At 49.1% G+C, this 18,730-nt stretch overlaps 1 protein-coding gene across 1 annotated transcript in view; it reads left to right on the top strand.

Moving 5' to 3' along the window:
• Positions 1-18,730, top strand: part of LOC137634337 (myotubularin-related protein 10-B) — a 291,307-nt gene that overhangs the window by 147,886 nt on the left and 124,691 nt on the right. Inside the window, exon 5 of the mRNA XM_068366732.1 lies at positions 1,040-1,197. Coding sequence (XP_068222833.1) covers positions 1,040-1,197 — 158 coding nt within the window. The remainder of the gene's footprint in view (positions 1-1,039; positions 1,198-18,730) is intronic.

The following is an 18,730-nucleotide window of genomic DNA, read 5'->3' as shown; positions in this document are numbered from 1 at the left end:
ACATTCTTCAATTCAGTTTTTACAAGGAACTCATCTAAAGGCGACTGCTTAACCCTTTTACCCCCAGGCTATTTGGAAATTTCCAACCCTTAACCCCCAGGGGGTTATTTTTTTCCCAGCACATTTTGCAGTATATTTTTTTTAAATTGCTCTAACAGCCTTAATTTTTGTCATAGAGAGGTCAGGTTGGTCTCATTCTCTTGGAAAATACCTGAATTTTCTCAAAAAATTGTTAAAAATATAGCATTTTTTTGCAAGGACGTACCGGTACGTCCATGGGGGTAAAGGGATGGCTTTTGTGTAACGTACCAGTACGTCCTTTGGGGGTAAAAGGGTTAAAAGGTGTGAAAACGGGGGTAAAAATCACATGAACACTGCGTGGGGTGTAAGGGCATCATATGACTGATTTTGTACTAGTCTTGTTAGTAGTTGTCATCATAAAATGTGCATACGAATATAAAACTTCCAAGGGCGAGTTTCGACTGGGAAAATATGTACAGTTTAGCATAAATTCACTTTCACTGGTACCCTATATATGAAGTGTGCCTGCTTGAAACTGACAAAAGGAAAATTTTTGCCTTGTAATTACAATGAAAAAAATTCATGTAATTTTTAGTAGGGGACAATGGTAATTTTTTCAGTGAAGTTGTCTTGTTTTTTATGTTTACCAGTACTAACAATCCTTTAAATTTCAACCTCAAAAGTTAGCTATAACTTACATTTGTGAAACAAAAAAATTGCTAGAATTTGGTGGCATTGCTCATTTCCAACTAATTATGAGTGTTATGATTTTTTGTTTGTTTATGGGACCTAGAGCTTAAAAATATATTTGATGAATATAATTTCCGTAATTTTACAAAACATTTTGTAATGGGTAATGATTTTGGAATTTTAATAAACTGAGATGGTTCACCGAGCATTGTATAGATATTTGCATAAGTATTATTTTGATATATATTTTTTAATTTTTATAAGGAAAAGATTTAAAATCTTTTTATACCTTTTTGTAATTGTATTTTTATTTTTTTTCTGTCAACAGAATTTACGTGTTATAAATTTTAGCTTTAAGTTTACTCCTGTGGGGGAAGACCTTCGTATATGCAAAGCATTGCTCCATCATGCATTTCCTCCTACTGTCGACCACCTCTTTCTATCTTATGGATATCCTCCTTCCCAGCCTGGCATTCCTGACTTTTGGTAAGTTTATTTTTATTTTCATCTCTTCTGTGTTTTTTGTTTAGTTTAACTTCACTTTATACTAAAATTATTTGAGTTTAAAAAAAAAACTGCAATACTGTTTTTAGGAGGAAAATTATTTATGGCTCTTTTTGGGTGGTTAAAATGAGTCCTGAATGGTCTTTTCCTGGATGAAACATGGAAAGAAAGCAGTAGTATTTTGGTAACCTTGTGTGCCCAGTAGTCCCGGAACGTTTTTGTTTTTTATGAGAAATTGAAGGCAATGGGTTTGTAAAGGGAACTCATATTATAAGTATTGTAGGAAAGACTCCTATTTTTTCAAAGGTTATTTGTTCAATACAACCTATTAGTTATAAGTTGCTTTTAACCATTGTGAAATATTTGTCTCTTGCATTAGTAAAAGTCAAAAGGAACACCCGTACTCTTCGTACACTGGTCTGTTACCTGATCCATTCTTACTTCATTTCATTGTGTGCCTTCTGGGAATTGTTAGGAGGCATGAATGTTTCATTATGATGTATTAAAAGATGTGTTTTCATGTTATTAAAACATTGTTAATTACAATCTTCTGATTGTAAGTTGCCATAATAGCTACTGAGATGAGCAATGAGAGCAATGCCATCCAGGAAGTTCAGTGGCATTTATTGGCAAAGAAATGTACTGTATATATAACCACTGCTCATTAAGGTTTTCCACTGATGCCTTTTCAAATTCCTCAACCTGCAAGTTCTCTGAATCTCCTTCACCAGCAGCTTATGTTCCACAGCGATTGTTGTCCCATAATTTATGAAACGGATAGAGCCCCTGTAACTTAGGTCCAGTAAGGTTGCCTCTTGCTTTGTCTTGGGCTGCAGGTCACCTTTCATGCACTTTTACACTTGGTGACTGCTGCTTCAAGCAACCCTTCTTTTCCACAGACCTGCATGGTATTATCTCTTACTGATTCCCAGCCACTAATGTCAGCCATCCAGCCACATATTGTGCCATTTCCGTTGCTTGCTACTGTCTTTATTGTAGCAGCTACCTTTTTATTTTCCCCAATTGGTGTTGTTGGGCAAACACTAAATTTTATTGGCTGAAAAAAAAAGAAATAGTTAATCCACAGTATTATTTTGGATATTTAAACATTTAGATAAATTTATCCAGAATTTTAGTAACTCAAAAGATTTTCCATACCTATGTACAGTACATAATTCTGTGAAATTCTCTACTAACCTTAAAATATTTATAAAATACTAGAGACTTTTTCTCTTGTGACTCCCAGCTAAGACATTTTTATTTCTGGTAATGACACCCACACATTAAAATTGCCGGTGTTTCATTACTTCACTAGAGGTTTGTGTATTGATTGGAAAGAAAATGGGAAATTTTATTTATAAATTATAGGGATAAATGTCGATAAACCCAGCTTTTGGAGAAACAATATGAATGTTGGGAAGTTCATAGAAAGGAAATAATTTAATATATATATATATATATAGATATATTTATATAGATATATATCTACAGTTATATATATCTACGTATATATATATATCAATATATATTTGTTCCGTAACTGAAATACAAACCACACTATTTACATAGGGTATTATTTTCAGCGTAGCTGAAAGGCGAGCCATTAGATTTTAACGAGGGTTAACTACCCTCACACTAGCTAGCGAGGGGGTAGGGGAGGGGCAGCTTGCTACCCCTCCCACACACCGGTGAAATGCCTCACTTCGCTTTTGGCTCGGACGACGAACAGACGTCTCTGTTCCCGTCCTCGCATGGCAGCCATTTTATGTTTTGTCTTTACTTAATTACTTACTTTTCTAATACTCAATATATATGTACTGTAAATATATTTTCATGTTTATGTATATACTGTATTTGAGTATAGAAATCAGTAAGTTTCCTTTTCAGTGTTCGTGCTGTGTGTGTGTAGTGTAAGTTATCACCGTGTAGTCTGCCCGGCAGTCAGGCCACCATGGTGTAATTTCATGGATCGTGATCTCTTCCTTGGTCCTTCGGCTCCTTCCTCGGGCGCCGTGGGGAGTCGTCATCGCTGGACTTATTATTGTTTCTCCGCTGCTCCTCCTTTCCTACGGGGAATGTGGGTTTCAGCGAAGGACGTGAGAGTGTAGTTTGACTACGGTCTCTCTCTCTCTCTCTCTCTCTCTCTCGAGGTCGTTCACCCTTTACTACGTACTACCTTTACTACGTACTACGGTAGCTTCCTTCCCGTGACGGGTGGAGTTGCTACGCCGTTCATTTTATCTCAATTGTTTTTTATGAAATCTAATTGTATTTGTTAACTTTTCAGCTTTTTGTAGAACGCTTCCCTTCGGGGTTTTTCGTTCTTACTTTTAGTGAACATTCTTAATTGAATTACATAATTTTAATTGTTATAATTCTGTTTTTGTTACAGTTCTCCGCCCTTCCCCCTTCCCCGTGAGTGTAAGTGGGGGATGAGGGCACATGCCTGTTGTGTAATTCTTGTGTTCTTTTCCCTCGGGGTTCCTCTTTGGAGTCTCCCCGGGGGAATGAATGTTAACTAATTACTATTTTTTATTTTTTTTCACAGTTAACGATCTAGTTTTTTCGTTTGCCTAATGTGACAATGAAGCAGAGCTGTCTTGTTGGGGCCTGGGGAGTCTGCTGTTGCTGCCTCCTCCATAGGACTTCGTCAGGAAGTTCTCCCGTGACAATTGACAGCTCTTCAGTTCATCTTAGAACTCTCAGGAGGTTCGCCTCCTTGGGTGGGTAACTTCCCTTCCGAGGGAGGTTCCCTGCCCAGGTGGTTTGAGTTTTTTTCCCTTCTGGGGGGAACTTCTCTTACTTTAATTATTATAATTATTATTATTTGTTCCTGGTCCTCCAGCGGTTATGCTCTTGGTGCTGAGCGACCGCTTTTGTAACCTTGCTCAAGGGGCTGAGCGGTTGCAAGCCCGGACCATGGAATTCATGCAACTATGCTCTTGGTGCTGAGCGGTTGCACTGCAGCTACACTCAAGGGGCTGAGCAGCTGCAGGAGCCCTTCTTCGGAGGATTGCTCTTTATAGGTCACTTGCTGACCCATCGGCCCTATGGGCTCCATCTTCAGTCTCTTCTACGAAGTGTTCCTCTCTCGTTCGCGAGGGAGGACACTCATAGAGACTCCTCTTCGGAGGACTCCTTCTGCTGTTGTTGCTGTTGTTGCTGAAGGCTCAGTCCCCTTCGGGGGGGCAGCTGAGCTCTACGGTCTCTCCTGCGAGAGCTTCTCCCCCTCGGGGGAGTTCACCACAGAGACTCCTCTTCGGAGGACTCCTCCTGCTGTTGTTGCTGAGGGCTCAGTCCCCTTTGGGGGCAGCTGATGACAACGGTCTCTCCTGCGAGTGCTTCTCCCCAGTTCACCACAGAGACTCCTCTTCGGAGGACTCCTCCTGCTGTTGTTGCTGTTGTTGGTGAGGGCTCAGTCCCCTTCGGGGGCAGCTGATGCCAACGGTCTCTCCTGCAAGTGATTCTTCCCCTCGGGGGAGTTCACTATCAGACTCCTCTTCGGAGGACTGAGGATGGTGCTCCTGTCCGAGGTCGTCTTCATCTTCATTCGACTTGCTCCGCAGAGGATCCTCTTCGACGAGTACCGACCGTTGCAGCTGCTTCTCTGACCCTCGGAAGATCGTTCGCGATCTCCGACTCCTGCCAGACCTTCTAGTCTTCATCTCCGTTCCTGGACGCAGATGCGCAGTGGGCGCCAACGCACCTCGTTTCCAACGGGCATCGGTCCCTTCGGGGCAAAGGGGCTTATTCCACAATGTGGGTAAGTCCCTTAAGTGCCAGGTTTTACCTGCGCGCCAACGATCTCCTCGCAGTAGCGCTCTAGTGATGCCTGCTGTGGACCACGATCTCCTGTAGCTGAGTCTTGCCATAGATCTTTTGATCGCCAGCACTCACCTGTGCTTCTGAGACCTTCTGTGCGCCAGCTCTCTTCAGCTCGCCAGCGCACATCTGCGCGCCCTTTCCTGCTACGCGCCATGGGCGCCAACGGTCTCCTGAACGCCCACGATCGGCTGCTCGCCACCGCACATCGGCGCACCCCTTCCTGATATGCGCAATGCGCGCCAACGTTCGCCCTCGGCACACCTGCGCTCCCTTTTCTTCCACACGCCATTTGCGCTAACGGTCTCCTGAACGCCCACGATTCCCCTGCTCGCCAGTGCACATCTGCGCGCCTCCTGATGTGCGCAAATGCGCGCCAATGTTCGCTCTTGCGCCCACGATTTCCGGATCTGGGCGCAGGCAAGGAGATTGTTCCTTCACTGTGTTTCCTGACGTGCGCAATGCACGCCAACGTTCGCCCTCACGCCCACGATCTACCAGATCTGGGCGCAGGCAAGAAGATTATTCCTTCACCTCCTCGCCAACGATCTTCACTAGTCTCTGCACCCGTGCGCCCACGAGAGTCTCCTGTGCCCGCCCTTGCGCGCAACCTCATCATTGGTTCTACACCCTTGCTGATTCTTCTAGCCGCGCCTGCGCGCGAACCACCGCCCACGCGCCCACTCGCCTGCACGCCCGCTCGCATGTGCGCCCACGTTCGCCTGCGTGCGAACCAACGATACGCGCGCCCACTCGTCCGCGCGCCCACGAACCATCGATTGTATCTTGGCGCGAGCGCCAGGGCGCTCTCGATCGCGATTCCCGTCGGGTTTCGCGACACGGGCAACCTGGCGAGCTTTCTGGAGCGCGTATTTCCAGATCATCATCGTCACGATCTTCACCTCGTGAACGCAAAGCATGGCGCGCGCAAGAGCAGGAAGAATCTTCAGAAGTGTGTGGGCAACATTCTTCTCCTTCTTTTCAGGCAGGCCCCATCAAATGGGGGTGCCTGGTCTAGCCCTTCCTCTCCACCATTCCGTGAAGGGGCTTACCAGGGATTTCCCTCTCCGATTGCGACCCGAGGATTTGTACAAGGAAGCTCCAGGAAGATCATGGGAACTTTCCTCCTCTCGGGCACAAGCACCATCGTTTTCCGACGCCAAGTTTCGAACTTGCGGACAAACTCGATGTTGAAGCATTGAGATGCAGTGACCGAGAGGTTCCTCTCGGAAGTCCCAACCGTGGATGTTGGCAAACTCAGACACTCTTCCATCCTTGGAAAGAGCTTGTTTGAGCCCAAGGACGGGGAAATGGACAGCTGAAATGTGGAGAAAGTCGAATCACGATTCACTCCTCCAAAGGCGCTTACATCCAGACTCTGCAAGCCTCCAGCGCCCCAACATATAGCCTCGTCAGCTTAGGCCATCGGAACCGGCTCCGGCAGCTAAGACAAGGTGTCCAAACAGCAGCCCCCTCCTGTCAGGGACAAGAAGGACGGGAAGCCCTCCCGGGGAGGCAATAATCCTAGAGGGAGCGGCCGAGGCCGCAAACGCTAGGATTGGCAACCCCCCTGCAGGTTTCCCACTGGGGGGATGCCTAAAGTTGCTCTTTCAGATAGCAGCATCCCGGGGCCGATTCCTGCACGATCTCCGTGATCAGCCAAGGATATCGCGTCTCGTTCTTAACATCTCTACCTCCACTGACAGTGAATCCAGTGTCGCTGAGCTTCTATGCCATGGGACCGACAAAGGGGCTAGCCCTTCGGGCAGAAGAGGCCATGCTCTAGAAGGATGCCCTCCAAAGGGTCGTCGACGGCTCCCCCTCCCGGCTTCTTCAGTCGACTTTCTTGTAAGGAAAGCATCTGAAGGCTGGAGTCCCGTCATTGACCGCTCAGCTCTGAACAAGTTTGTCGAACAAACTTCGTTCAGCGTGGAACAGCAGAATCGATCAGACTTGTAGCGAGACCACAAGACTTCATATGCACTGGATCGGAAGGATGGGTACTTCCAGATCCCATTCCATCCGTCTTCTAGGAACACTTGGAATTCAGCCTAGACAACAGATGTACCAGTTCAAGATGCTGTGTTGCAATCCCTCCACAGTACCGCAGGTCTTCACCAGAAGGTTCACCCTGATATCTTCATGGCCACTCAGGAGCAGGCTTCTGCCTCCTTCGCTTTCTGGAGGACTGGCTAACTCCGGTAGTCTCGGAATCGCGGAATCGACCCTTCTTCAACACCGAGACAAGCTTCCGGGACTTTACCAAGATCTAGGGATCATGGTAATTCTCGAGAAGTCTTCTCTGCTTCTATCTCAACATCTGGGATATCTAGGAATGATATTGACTCCTATCTCCAAGCCTTCCCATCAGATGACTGTATAGCAAGGCTGAGGAGAGTCGCAGAACCTTTCCTCAGACAAGGAGAGCTTTTCAGCCCAATCTTGGTTACACTTCCTAGGTCTCCTTTCCTCCTTGACCTGTCTAGTTCCGAACGGTCGCCTCAGGATAAGATCCCTGTATTGGCGGCCCAAGTCCCGGTGGAATCAAAGCAACAATTCACCGGACTTTCTGGTCCCTATGGGACCAGCGGAACGATTAGACCTGCAGTGGTGGTTGACCTACGGAAACCTTTACAAGGGAGTGGATCTTCTCGTCCTTCCCCCGCATTCGATGCTGTTCTTGGACTCGTCAAAGAAGGGGGGGGGTCAGAACCAGAAGGGTACCTCCACATCAATCTGCTAGGATTGAAGGCCGTAGTCTGGCCCTTCAACAGTTCCAACAGACCCGGGCGAGTCACTCCGTGAGCGACAACACCAAGGTAGTGACGTATTTCAACTAGCAGGGAGGTACATTTTCATAACATCTTGCAGTAGAGATACTGAGATGAACAGAAGTCCACTCAACACCACTATCGGCTCGCTTCATTCCGGGCAAAGGAATGTGCTCTCGGACAATCTGAGCAGAGCCTCACAGATAGAGAGTACCTGGGGGTCTTTGGCCCCTAGTAGCCAACAAAGTCCTGACCTGGGGGACCTGTTCGCGACAGCCTTGAACGTCAAGCTGCCTCTTTACTACCCCCCCAGTCTCAGACCCCAAGACTCTTTGGCAAGATGCCTTCCTACAACGGTGGGACAACATCAACGCCTACGTCTTCCCACCATTTTGTCTGTTGAGAAGGGGGCTCAACGAGACCAGATCGTCGGTCAACCTATCGATGACCCTGAGAGCTCCGCTGCGACATCATGCAGAACGGTTTCCGGACCTCCTGCATCCCCTGGCAGAACTCTCGGGAGAGCTTCTCCCACGACACGGGCTACTCAGACAACCACACTGCAACATCTACCACAAGCCGTAGCATCGCTTCGGCTTCACGCTTGGAGACTATCCAGCACCTCCTCACAAGAGGCACTTCGCAACAAGTCGCGGAGCGGAGGTCTTGACACCTGCGAAAGTCATCCGCAGGGGTCTACCAGGCGAAGTGGAGAGTCTTCTGTGGTTAGTGTCGTGGGAGAGGTACCTCTCCCCTTGATGCCTCTACTCCAGCAATAACAGAGTTATTGTTTATCGGCGGGAGGAAATACGATTTTCGCTCTCGGCGGTGAAAGCCTATCGCTCAGCCTTACCCTGGCCTTCAGGCTGAAAGGAATAGACATTCCCTCCCCGCTGGATCTTTCTTCGCTCATACGAATCTACGAACTTACCTGCCCCCAGTCGGAAGTGAGACCTCCTCCATGGAACATGGTTCGGGCTCTTAAGACTCTTAAGAGATCTCCTTGCGAACCATTACGTCAGGCCTCTAATCGTCGCCCGTCTTGGAAGACGGTGCTCCTGCTCGCTCTGGCCTCGGCCAAGCGTGTAAGCTATCTTCATGGTCTCTCGTACGACGTCGCCCTTTCAAGAGGATAGGGGGAGGTAACATTCAGATTCAGGTTCGTCCCCGAGTTGGTCACTAGACTCAGAATCTTGGAGTCGCGGACCTTCGGTTCGACTCCTTCAAGATTTCGAGTCTCCGTTCTGTAACAGATGACCCAGACCTTCTCCTACTTGCCCAGTAAGGAACCGGAGGGGTTATCTTTGAGAACAGCTGCAGTTCGTCCTCACGTGCAACCCCGGTTTGGGAGCACAGGAAGAACGCAGAGGAGGGTCACCAAGAATGCCTTTTCAGCCCGGATTCAGGGGTCATTCATCACGACCTGAATCCAGACCCTCCTCCGTCACGTTGCCTTACAGCACACGATGTCAGATACATCGCAACGTCGCTGGCCTTCAAGAGGAACTACTCTGTGACGCAGGTGCTACAAGCTGGAGTCTGGAAGCGTCTAACGACCTTCACAGCCTACTACCTGCAGGACGTGACCCACAGGAGTCTCGATACGTTTTCTATCGCCTTGTGGTGGCTACACAACAGCTGGTCCAACCTCAGGCTCCTTATTGGACAGGTAGCAGAAGGTTGAGGGCATTGTTACCCGGTTTTAGACTGCATGAACGGAAGAAGTATGTCTGGCCCTTACTTCTTTCTTCATCCTCCCCTCTCCTGGGAAAAGCAGTATCCTGGGTTCTCTGCATAGCTGACCTCAAACCTCTGCAGGTCAACCATGCTTCCTTGTGTTCCTAGTATTAAGATAATACTATCGCGTCCCCCATACCCTGATGAGGTGGTATTGGGAACGTCCTAACCTAGAATTCCAGCTGAAGGACTTCAGATCGTCTTACTAGGACAAGTCACACTTCTTCCCTCCACACACAAGCTTATGTAGGCCGCACGTTCCTTGCACTTGCGAGGTGCAGGGACTCTTTTTCTCGAAGTGCTGCTCACTCGGATTCTGAGTCCCCGGGTAAAGCCAAAGCCAGTAGGCTGGGGACTTTCCGCCCTTCCTAAGAGGTAAGTCACCCTATGTAAATAGCGTGGTTTGTATTTCGGTTACGGAACAAATGACAAATTCGGAGATAATTTGTATTTTTCCTAACCATACAAACCTTAGCTATTTACACATATTTGCCCGCCAGCCATGTCCCCCAAGGCAAGTCCTACCTCTATGCGAAGTGAGGCATTTCACCGGTGTGTGGTTGGGGGAGGGGTAGCACGCTAGCTAGCGAGAGGGTAGTTAACCCTCGTTAAAATCTAATGGCTCGCCTTTCAGCTACCCCGAAAGTAATACCCTATGTAAATAGCTAAGGTTTGTATGGTTAGGAAAAATACAAATTATCTCCGAATTTGTCATATTTGTTCCGTAACTGACATACAAACCACGCTATTTAATAGGGGTATTACTTTCGGCGTAGCTGAAATGACGAGCCATTAAAATTTAACGAGGGTTTACTAACCACACCGCTAGTTAGCGGGGGTAGGGGAGGGTAGCGTGCAAACACCCCCCCCACACACACGCCTGTGCTTGAGCTCACTTTGCTCGAGCTCACTTTGCTCTCGGTTCGGATGGTAGACGGACGTGTCCTCTTTCATCCTCGCCGCTCTTAGGCAGCCATTAATGCTTTTTTGCTTTCTCTTTGACAGGTTTGTGTGTGAAGTTGGCCTCTGCGATTATGCGCACCTGTCCTGGATTACCCAACCGCCCCTGGGGAACATTGATGTCAGCGGTCGAGACAGACCCTCACACCCTTTGCCCTTACTGTAGAGGCCAACGGTGTGACAGTAATAACAAGTGTGGTGAGTGTAGGGAGTGGTCTACCTCCCACTGGGAGAGGTTTTCTCGCCGACGTAAGAAGAAGTCCAGGCGGGATCTTTCTCCTTCGAAGGTTTCTTTGAAAGGAGAAAAACCCAAGGACTCTTCTTCCATTGCCCAAAGCTCCCACTCGATCGGTCTCTTTCGAGAGACTGTCGAGTGGAAGCGTAGACCATGGTACTGTTTTCCAAACTCGGGGTTTGAGAGATGGCGTTGCCTCACCTAGCGAGGCAGCTCCACCTCCCCCCCGGGGAGGATGTGTCATTAACCCATCTATTGCAGCTTTGGTCTTCCTTGGGGCTCGAGCGTTCGCCTTCCAAGGAAGCATTACTTGACTACATCCGATTGGGTGTTGCTGTCAAGCAATCGCCGACTTTGGCAGAGGTTGATTCTCTGTCGATTGTCGATGTTGTGGTGTCAGAGGTATCCAATGCGGTATCTCCTAATACCTCTGCCTCTTCAAATCCCGCAGTAGCTGAAGGCTTAGTTTCTCCCATTCCTGCTCAACCAACAAGGGAGAAACTAAGTCCAACAGTCTCTCCTGCTGGTATTGCTCTCCCTTGGGGGAGTTCACTTACAGAGACTCCTCTTTGGAGGACTGCAGAAGGTCAGCTTGCTGATCCAACGGCCCCTAGAGGGCATATCCGTCACAAGGCTCGCCTTCTTCTTCGCCAGAGAGGCCTTCCTTCACCTGCGGTAAGGAGGCGCCTCTTTGGTTCACCATCTCTGTTGCAGTCCGCCGCAGAGGAGCCTCGTCAGTGTTCACCGACTGTTCCTGCTATGGTCCTGGACCTCTCAGTGGATCGTTCGCGATCCCCTTCGGTGGAAGGTCGTCCTTTCAAAGGACACGTCAACCTTCCACCCGACAGACCTGCTGACCTGCCGTCGCCGTTCCTGAGAGCTGATGCGCGCTAGGCGCCTACGAAACCTGACTTGCATGCTCGTCAGGCATCGAACCCTATTACGGGGCATCAAGGGCGTATGCGCCATCGCGCGCATACGTCCCTTACGCGCCATGCTAATGATGAGCATGCGTGCCAACGTTCTCCTGCGCGCCAGGCTTTGCCTGAGGTAGCGCGCCAGCACTCATCTGCGCGCCATCAACCTCCTGCGCGCCAGCACTCTCCCACATGTCAGCGCTCTCCAACTCGTCAGCGCTCTCCAATGCGCCAGCGCTCTCCAACGTGCCAGCGCTCTCCTGCGCGCCAGTGCTCTCCTGCGCGTCAGCGCTTTCCTGCGCGCCAGCACCCACGCACAGCAATCTCTCCTGCGTGCCCACGATCTTCGGATCTGGGCGCTGTTGGGAAGTCAAAGAAGACTTCTCCTACGTGCCAGCGCTCGCCACTGCGCCAACTGCTGTCTCCAGCGTGCCAGCGCTCGCAATCGCGCAGTCACGCGCAATCACCCTCTCGCTCCGACGAGGATACGCGCCCACTCCCTGCGCGCCTGCGCCCATCCTCTCCTGCAGTTGCGCACAGGCTCCAACTGCACGCCCGCGCGCCAGGGATATCTCTCCTGCGTGCGCGCACGCCATACGACATCTACTGGGGTGCGCGAACTCTCGCCCGCGTGTCCAACGACCTGATCCGGCGCGCCCGCGCGTGCACGCACGCAATCAGTCTCCTGCACGCTCTCCTGTGTGTCCACAGTCTCCCGTGCGCGCTCCTACGCGCCATCACTCTCCTGCGCGCCCTCGCAATCGCCCGTGCGCACGCACGCGCATCAGCAGTCTCCTGCGCTCGCGGGCCATCAGTCTCCCGCGCGCGCCAGCATTCTCCCGCACAACGACCCCTGGTGTTCTCCATCGCGCGAGCACCATTATGCGCCCCCGTGCGAGAGTCAATACCCTCCCGCGCGCAAAGCTGCTGGACAACGCACGGCAAGGTTGCCATTGCCGCGTTCCCCTCCCCGCAAGCGCATAACAGCGCGCATTGCGGCGGAAGGGAAACATCCAGAAAGGTCCAGGATCCCTTTTTCTTTTCAGGCGAACCCCCATATGGAAACTCCTCCCAGGGATCTGTCGATCCCTATCCCTCCAGAGGGAGTGTCTGACAGACGCGCTGTCTGTCAGTCGACAACCATGGTTCGGTGCACTAATCAGAGCAGTTACCCAGGCTTTCAAGCCTGTTCTCTCTGAGTTAGGTCACAGATCCTTGGCTGTTTCTACCCCTCTGAAGAGGAAAAGAGGAGTTCCGGACGCGGTGACTTCTCCGAGAACTAAGTTGACTCCTCGCAAGCCCTCGAGGCAGGTTCCTTCACCCCCCCAGACTTTTTCTTCCTCCCTGTCGGACGAGGACTTCCCGTCCTCAGGGGAGTCACGTGAGGTGAGACGTTCCCCCATCGCACCAATGAGGGAAACCCCACTTCGCGTTGAAAAGTCTTCCCAGGTAGGGGCTGAAGGGAACTTGCCACTGTCTATGTTAGAGTCCTACATCCTTTCCAGGAAGGAGTCGAAGGACTCGAAGATGGTACCAAAATCCTCGACAAGAGTTAGGACGGAGCCAGCTAGCCTCTCGGAGAACGTCCGCGAACCTCCCCAAGAAGAGCCTTTGGGGACAGGAGACTTCGCTGCAAGTCCAACATCCAGAGGAGAACTACAAGAGTCAAAGCATGCATTTTGGCAGGTTCTGACTCTTATGAGGGCTCTCAATGGGTTTGCCGACCCAGAGATCCTGCCTCGAGAGGGCAAAGACACGGTCTTGGACCGCGTATTCGGCACTCCAAAACCTTCTAAGATCAGTGTGGCCCTGCCTTGGTCTCAAGGGGTTAAGAGTACCAGGGACAAGATCGCTGTTCAGCTCTCTGAGTTGTCCTCCTCCAACCGTTCGTGTGCCAGCAACAAGCTTCTCCCACGCCTCGCGTACAGCAAAGGAGGTACTTCGAGATCTTGGAGGAGCCTTGTTTAGCTCTTCCTCTCCACCATTCGCTGGAAGAGCTTACCAGGGGAGTCCCTCTTGAGAGACTCTCCAACCGGCAGGTCTCGTTCTCGGCAACCGAGATCCTTAACCAAGAGAAGGTTGCGAAGTGTGCTATGCAAGCCACTTTGTGGCTGGATATCTGGTTAGGGACCTTAGGTATCCTGATACGTTCGGAGGACTTCTCTAAAGAACGTACCAGGAAAGCTATGGAGACGTTCCTCCTCTAAGGCACTCGCACGATCGAGTTTCTGGCCCACCAAGTCTCGAACTTGTGGGCAAACACCATCCTGAAACGTTGGGATGTGGTGGCTGAGAGGTTCCATCAGAAGGTCCCTAGCACCGAGATAAATAGGCTCAGGCATTCTTCCTTAGAAGGAACAAAATTGTTTGAGCCTAAGGATGTGGAACAGGCTGCCGAGAGGTGGAGGAAGTCCCACCAAGACTCCCTCCTTCATAGGGCTTTGACATCTAAGCCCTATAAGCCTCCAGCACCCCAGCAGTCCCGTCTGACCAAGACCACAAAACCGACGGCAGCAGCGAAGACAGTGGTGTCTAAGCCCTTTCCTGTCAAGGACAAGAAAGGCAAAAAGTCCTCCAGAAGAGGTAAGAATCCTAGAGGGAGCAGCCAAGGCTGCAAACGCTAGGATTGGCAGTCCCCCTGCATGTCCACCAGTGATGCCTACAAAGTTGCGCAGACAGGTGGCAGCAACTCGATTCCTGGACGATTTCCGTAATCAGTCAGGGATATCGTGTCCCGTTCACAATATCTCTACCTCCCCTGACGACAAATCCAGTGTCATTGAGCTCCCTTGCCATGGGATCAGCAAGGGGGCAAGCCCTTCGGGCAGAAGTCCAGACCCTGTTGAAGAAGGGCGCTCTCCAAGAGGTCCTCGACGGGTCCCCAGGCTTCTTCAGTCGACTTTTTCTTGTAAAGAAGGCGTCTGGAGGCTGGAGACCAGTCATCGACAACTCGGCTCTGAACAAGTTTGTCAAACAAACTCCGTTCAGCATGGAGACCGCAGACACCGTCAGACTAGCAGTGAGACCGCAAGACTTCATGTGTACACTGGATCTGAAAGACGCGTACTTCCAGATTCCAGTCCATCCGTCTTCAAGGAAGTACTTAAGATTCAGCCTAGACAACAAGGAATACCAGTTCAAAGTGCTGTGTTTCGGTCTCTCCACAGCACCGCAGGTTTTCACCAGAGTGTTCACCCTAATATCTTCGTGGGCACACAGGATCGGCATCCGTCTTCTTCGTTATCTGGATGACTGGCTGCTCCTAGCAGACTCGGTGTCATCCCTTCTTCAACACCGGGACAAACTTCTGGGACTTTGCCAGGATCTGGGGATCATGGTAAATCTCAAGAAGTCCTCTCTGCTTCCCACTCAAAGACTGGTATATCTAGGCATGATCATAGACACCAATCTCCACAAAGCCTTCCCATCAGACGACAGGATAGCAAGGCTGAGGAAGGTCGCAAGCCCTTTTCTCAGATGAGAAGAACTTCCAGCCCAATCGTGGTTATGTCTCCTCGGTCACCTTTCATCATTGGCTCGTCTAGTTCCCAACGGTCGCCTCAGGATGAGATCCCTCCAGTGGCGACTCAAGTCCCGGTGGAATCAAGGTTACGATTCCCCGGACGTCCTGATCCCTATGGGACCTGCGGAACGGACGGACCTCCAGTGGTGGGTTACAGACGAGATTTGAAGAGGAGTGGATCTTCTTGTCCTCTCCCCGGATTTAATGCTGTTTTTGGATGCCTCAAAGAAAGGGTGGGGGCCCACGTAGTGCACCACACGAGCTCAGGCCTGTGGTCAGAATCAGAAAAGTACCTCCATATAAATCTTCTAGAGATGAAGGCCGTCTTTCTGGCCCTTCAACAGTTCCAACAATACCTGGCGGGTCACTCTGTGGTGGTGATGAGCGACAACACCACAGTAGTGGCTTACATCAACAAACAAGGAGGTACCTTATCGAAGCAACTATCCCATCTTGCAGTAGAGATACTGAGATGGGCCGAAGTCCACTCGATTCCGCTATCGGCACGTTTTATTCCAGGCAAAAGGAATGTGCTCGCCGACAATCTGAGCAGAGCGTCTCAGATAGTGAGTACCGAGTGGTCTTTGGATCATCTACTAGCCAACAAAGTCCTGACTCTGTGGGGTTCTCCGACTGTGGATCTGTTCGCAACAGCTCTGAACTTCAAGCTTCCTCTGTACTGCTCCCCAGTCCCAGACCCCAAGGCTCTCTGGCAAGATGACTTCCAACAACGGTGGGATAACATCGACGTTTACGCTTTTCTCCCGTTCTGTCTGATGAGGAGGGTGCTCAACAAGACCAGAACATCGGTCAATCTTTCGATGACCCTCATGTCTCCGCTATGGCATCACGCGGAATGGTTTCCGGATCTTCTGCAACTCCTAACGGAGCTACCGAGAGAGCTCCCTCCACGGCACAATCTACTCAGACAACCACATGCCAACATCTTCCACAAAGCTGTAGCTTCGCCACGACTTCACGCCTGAAGACTATCCAGCATCTCCTCGCGGAGAGAGGATTTTCGCAACAAGTTGCGGTCAGGATGTCTGGACATCTGCGAAAGTCATCCGCAACTGTCTACCAGGCAAAGTGGAATGTCTTCTGTGGTTGGTGTCGTGGAAGGGGTATCTCTCCACTCGATGCCACTATTCCAACAATAGCGGAGTTCCTCATTTATTTGCAGGAAGAAATGCGCCTTTCAGTCTCGGCAGTGAAAGGCTATCGCTCAGCCTTAAATCTAGCTTTCAGGCTGAAGGGAATGGACATTTCTTCTTCGCTGGAACTTTCCCTACTCATACGGACTTATGAACTTACCTGCCCTTAGTCGGAAGTGAGACCTATTCCATGGAACGTGGTTCGAGTTCTCAGGTCTCTTAAGAGACCTCCCTATGAACCATTATGCCAGGCTTCAGATCGCCACCTATCCTGGAAGACGGTGTTCCTACTAGCTATGGCTTCAGCCAAGCGTGTTAGCGAACTTCATGGTCTCTCGTATGACATCGTCCATTCAAGGGGATATGGGGAGATAACGTTCAGATTCGTCCCTGAGTTTATTGCTAAGACTCAGAATCCGGGAGTAGCGGATCTTCTGTTCGACTCCTTCCGGATTTCTAGTCTCCGTTCTGTAACAGATGACTCAGACCATTTCCTACTATGCCCAGTAAGGTTTGAGGCTATATCTTAAAAAAACAGCTGTAATTCGTCGTCATGTGCCAGCTTTATTCGTTAGCACAGGGAGGACTAAGAGGAGGGTCACTAAGAACACCATCTCTGCATGGATTCGTAGGGTAATTCATCTGGCCCTGAATCCAGATCCTCCTCCGTCACGTCGCCCTAGAGCACATGATGTCGGCGTAGCTACGTCCCTGGCCTTCAAAAAGAATTTTTCTGTGACGCAGGTCCTTCAACCTGGGGTGTGGTAGCGTCAGACAACCTTCACAGTCCACTACCTGCAAGACGTGACCCACAGGAGGCTCGATACGTTCTCTATCGGCCCTGTGGTGGCTGCACACAGCTGGTTTAAAACCTCAAGCTCCTTATTGGACAAGTAGCAGAAGGTTGAGGGCATTGTTACCCGGTTTTAGTCTGCATGAATGAAAAGGTTTGACTAGCCCTTATTCTTTTCTTCATCATCCCCTCTCTTGGGGAAAGCAGCATCGTGGGTTCTCTGCATAGCTGACCTCAAACTTCTGCAGGTAAACCATGTTTCCTTGTGTTCTTAGTATTAAGTTAATACTGTCACGATCCCATACCCTGACGAGGTGGTATTGAGAAAATCCTAGTCTACAAGTTTCCATCTAAAGAACTTCAGATCAACTTCCTAGGACAAGTCACACTTCGTTATACCTTCACACACTGCTTATGTAGGCCGCAGTCCTTGCATAGCAAGGTTCTAGCGAGGTGCAGGGATTCCTTGTTTCTTAGGTGCTGACACACACAAATAACGAGTCCCCGGGCAAAGCCAAAAAGCCAGTACTGGCTGGGACGTCCACCCTTCCTAATGGGTGAGTCACCCCTATTAAATAGCTTGGTTTGTATGTCAGTTACGGAACAAATGACAAATTCGTAGGTAATTTGTATTTTTCCTGACTATACAAACCTTAGCTATTTAATCAAACTTGCCTGCCAGCCCTATTCCCCTCCCCCTGAAGTCCTACCTCCAAGCAAAGTGAGCTCAAGCACAGGTGTGTGTGAGGGGGGGGGGGGGGTTAGCAAGCTACCTTGCCCTGCCCCCGCTAACTAGCGGTGTCGGTAGTAAACCCTCGTTAAATTTTAATGGCTCGTCATTTCAGCTACGCCGAAAGTAATACCCCTATTAGATAACTAAGGTTCGTATAGTTAGGAAAAATAAAAATTATCTATGAATTTGTTATATATATATATATATATATATATATATATATATATATATATATATATATATATATATATATATATATATATATATATATATATATATATACATACATACATACATACATACACCAAGGGACTTGCCCCAATTTTGGGGGGTAGCCGACATCAACAAATGAAACAAAACAAAAAAGGGGACCTCTACTCTCTACGTTCCTCCAGCCTAACAAGGGACTCAACCGAGTTCAGCTGGTACTGCTAGGGTGCCACAGCCCACCCTCCCACATTATCCACCACAGATGAAGCTTCATAATGCTGAATCCCCTACTTCTTCTACCTCCGCGGTCATCTATATATATATATATATATATATATATATATATATACACATATATATATATATATATACACACATATATATACATATATATATACACACATATATATACATATATATATATATATATACATATATATATATATAGATATACAGTATATATATATATATATATATATATATATATATATATATATATATATTATTATTATTATTATTATTACTATCCAAGCTACAACCCTAATTGGAAAAGCAAGATGCTATAAGCCCAGGGGCTCCAACAGGGAAAAATAGCCCAGTGAGGAAAGGAAATAAGGAAATAAATAACTGAAGAGAACAAATTAACAATAAATCATTCTA

The sequence above is a fragment of the Palaemon carinicauda genome, chromosome 44 (genome assembly GCF_036898095.1).
Source record: "Palaemon carinicauda isolate YSFRI2023 chromosome 44, ASM3689809v2, whole genome shotgun sequence".
Taxonomy (NCBI): domain Eukaryota; kingdom Metazoa; phylum Arthropoda; class Malacostraca; order Decapoda; family Palaemonidae; genus Palaemon; species Palaemon carinicauda.
The sequence above is the reverse complement of the archived record's forward strand: the minus strand, read 5'-3'. Positions and strand labels throughout refer to the sequence as shown.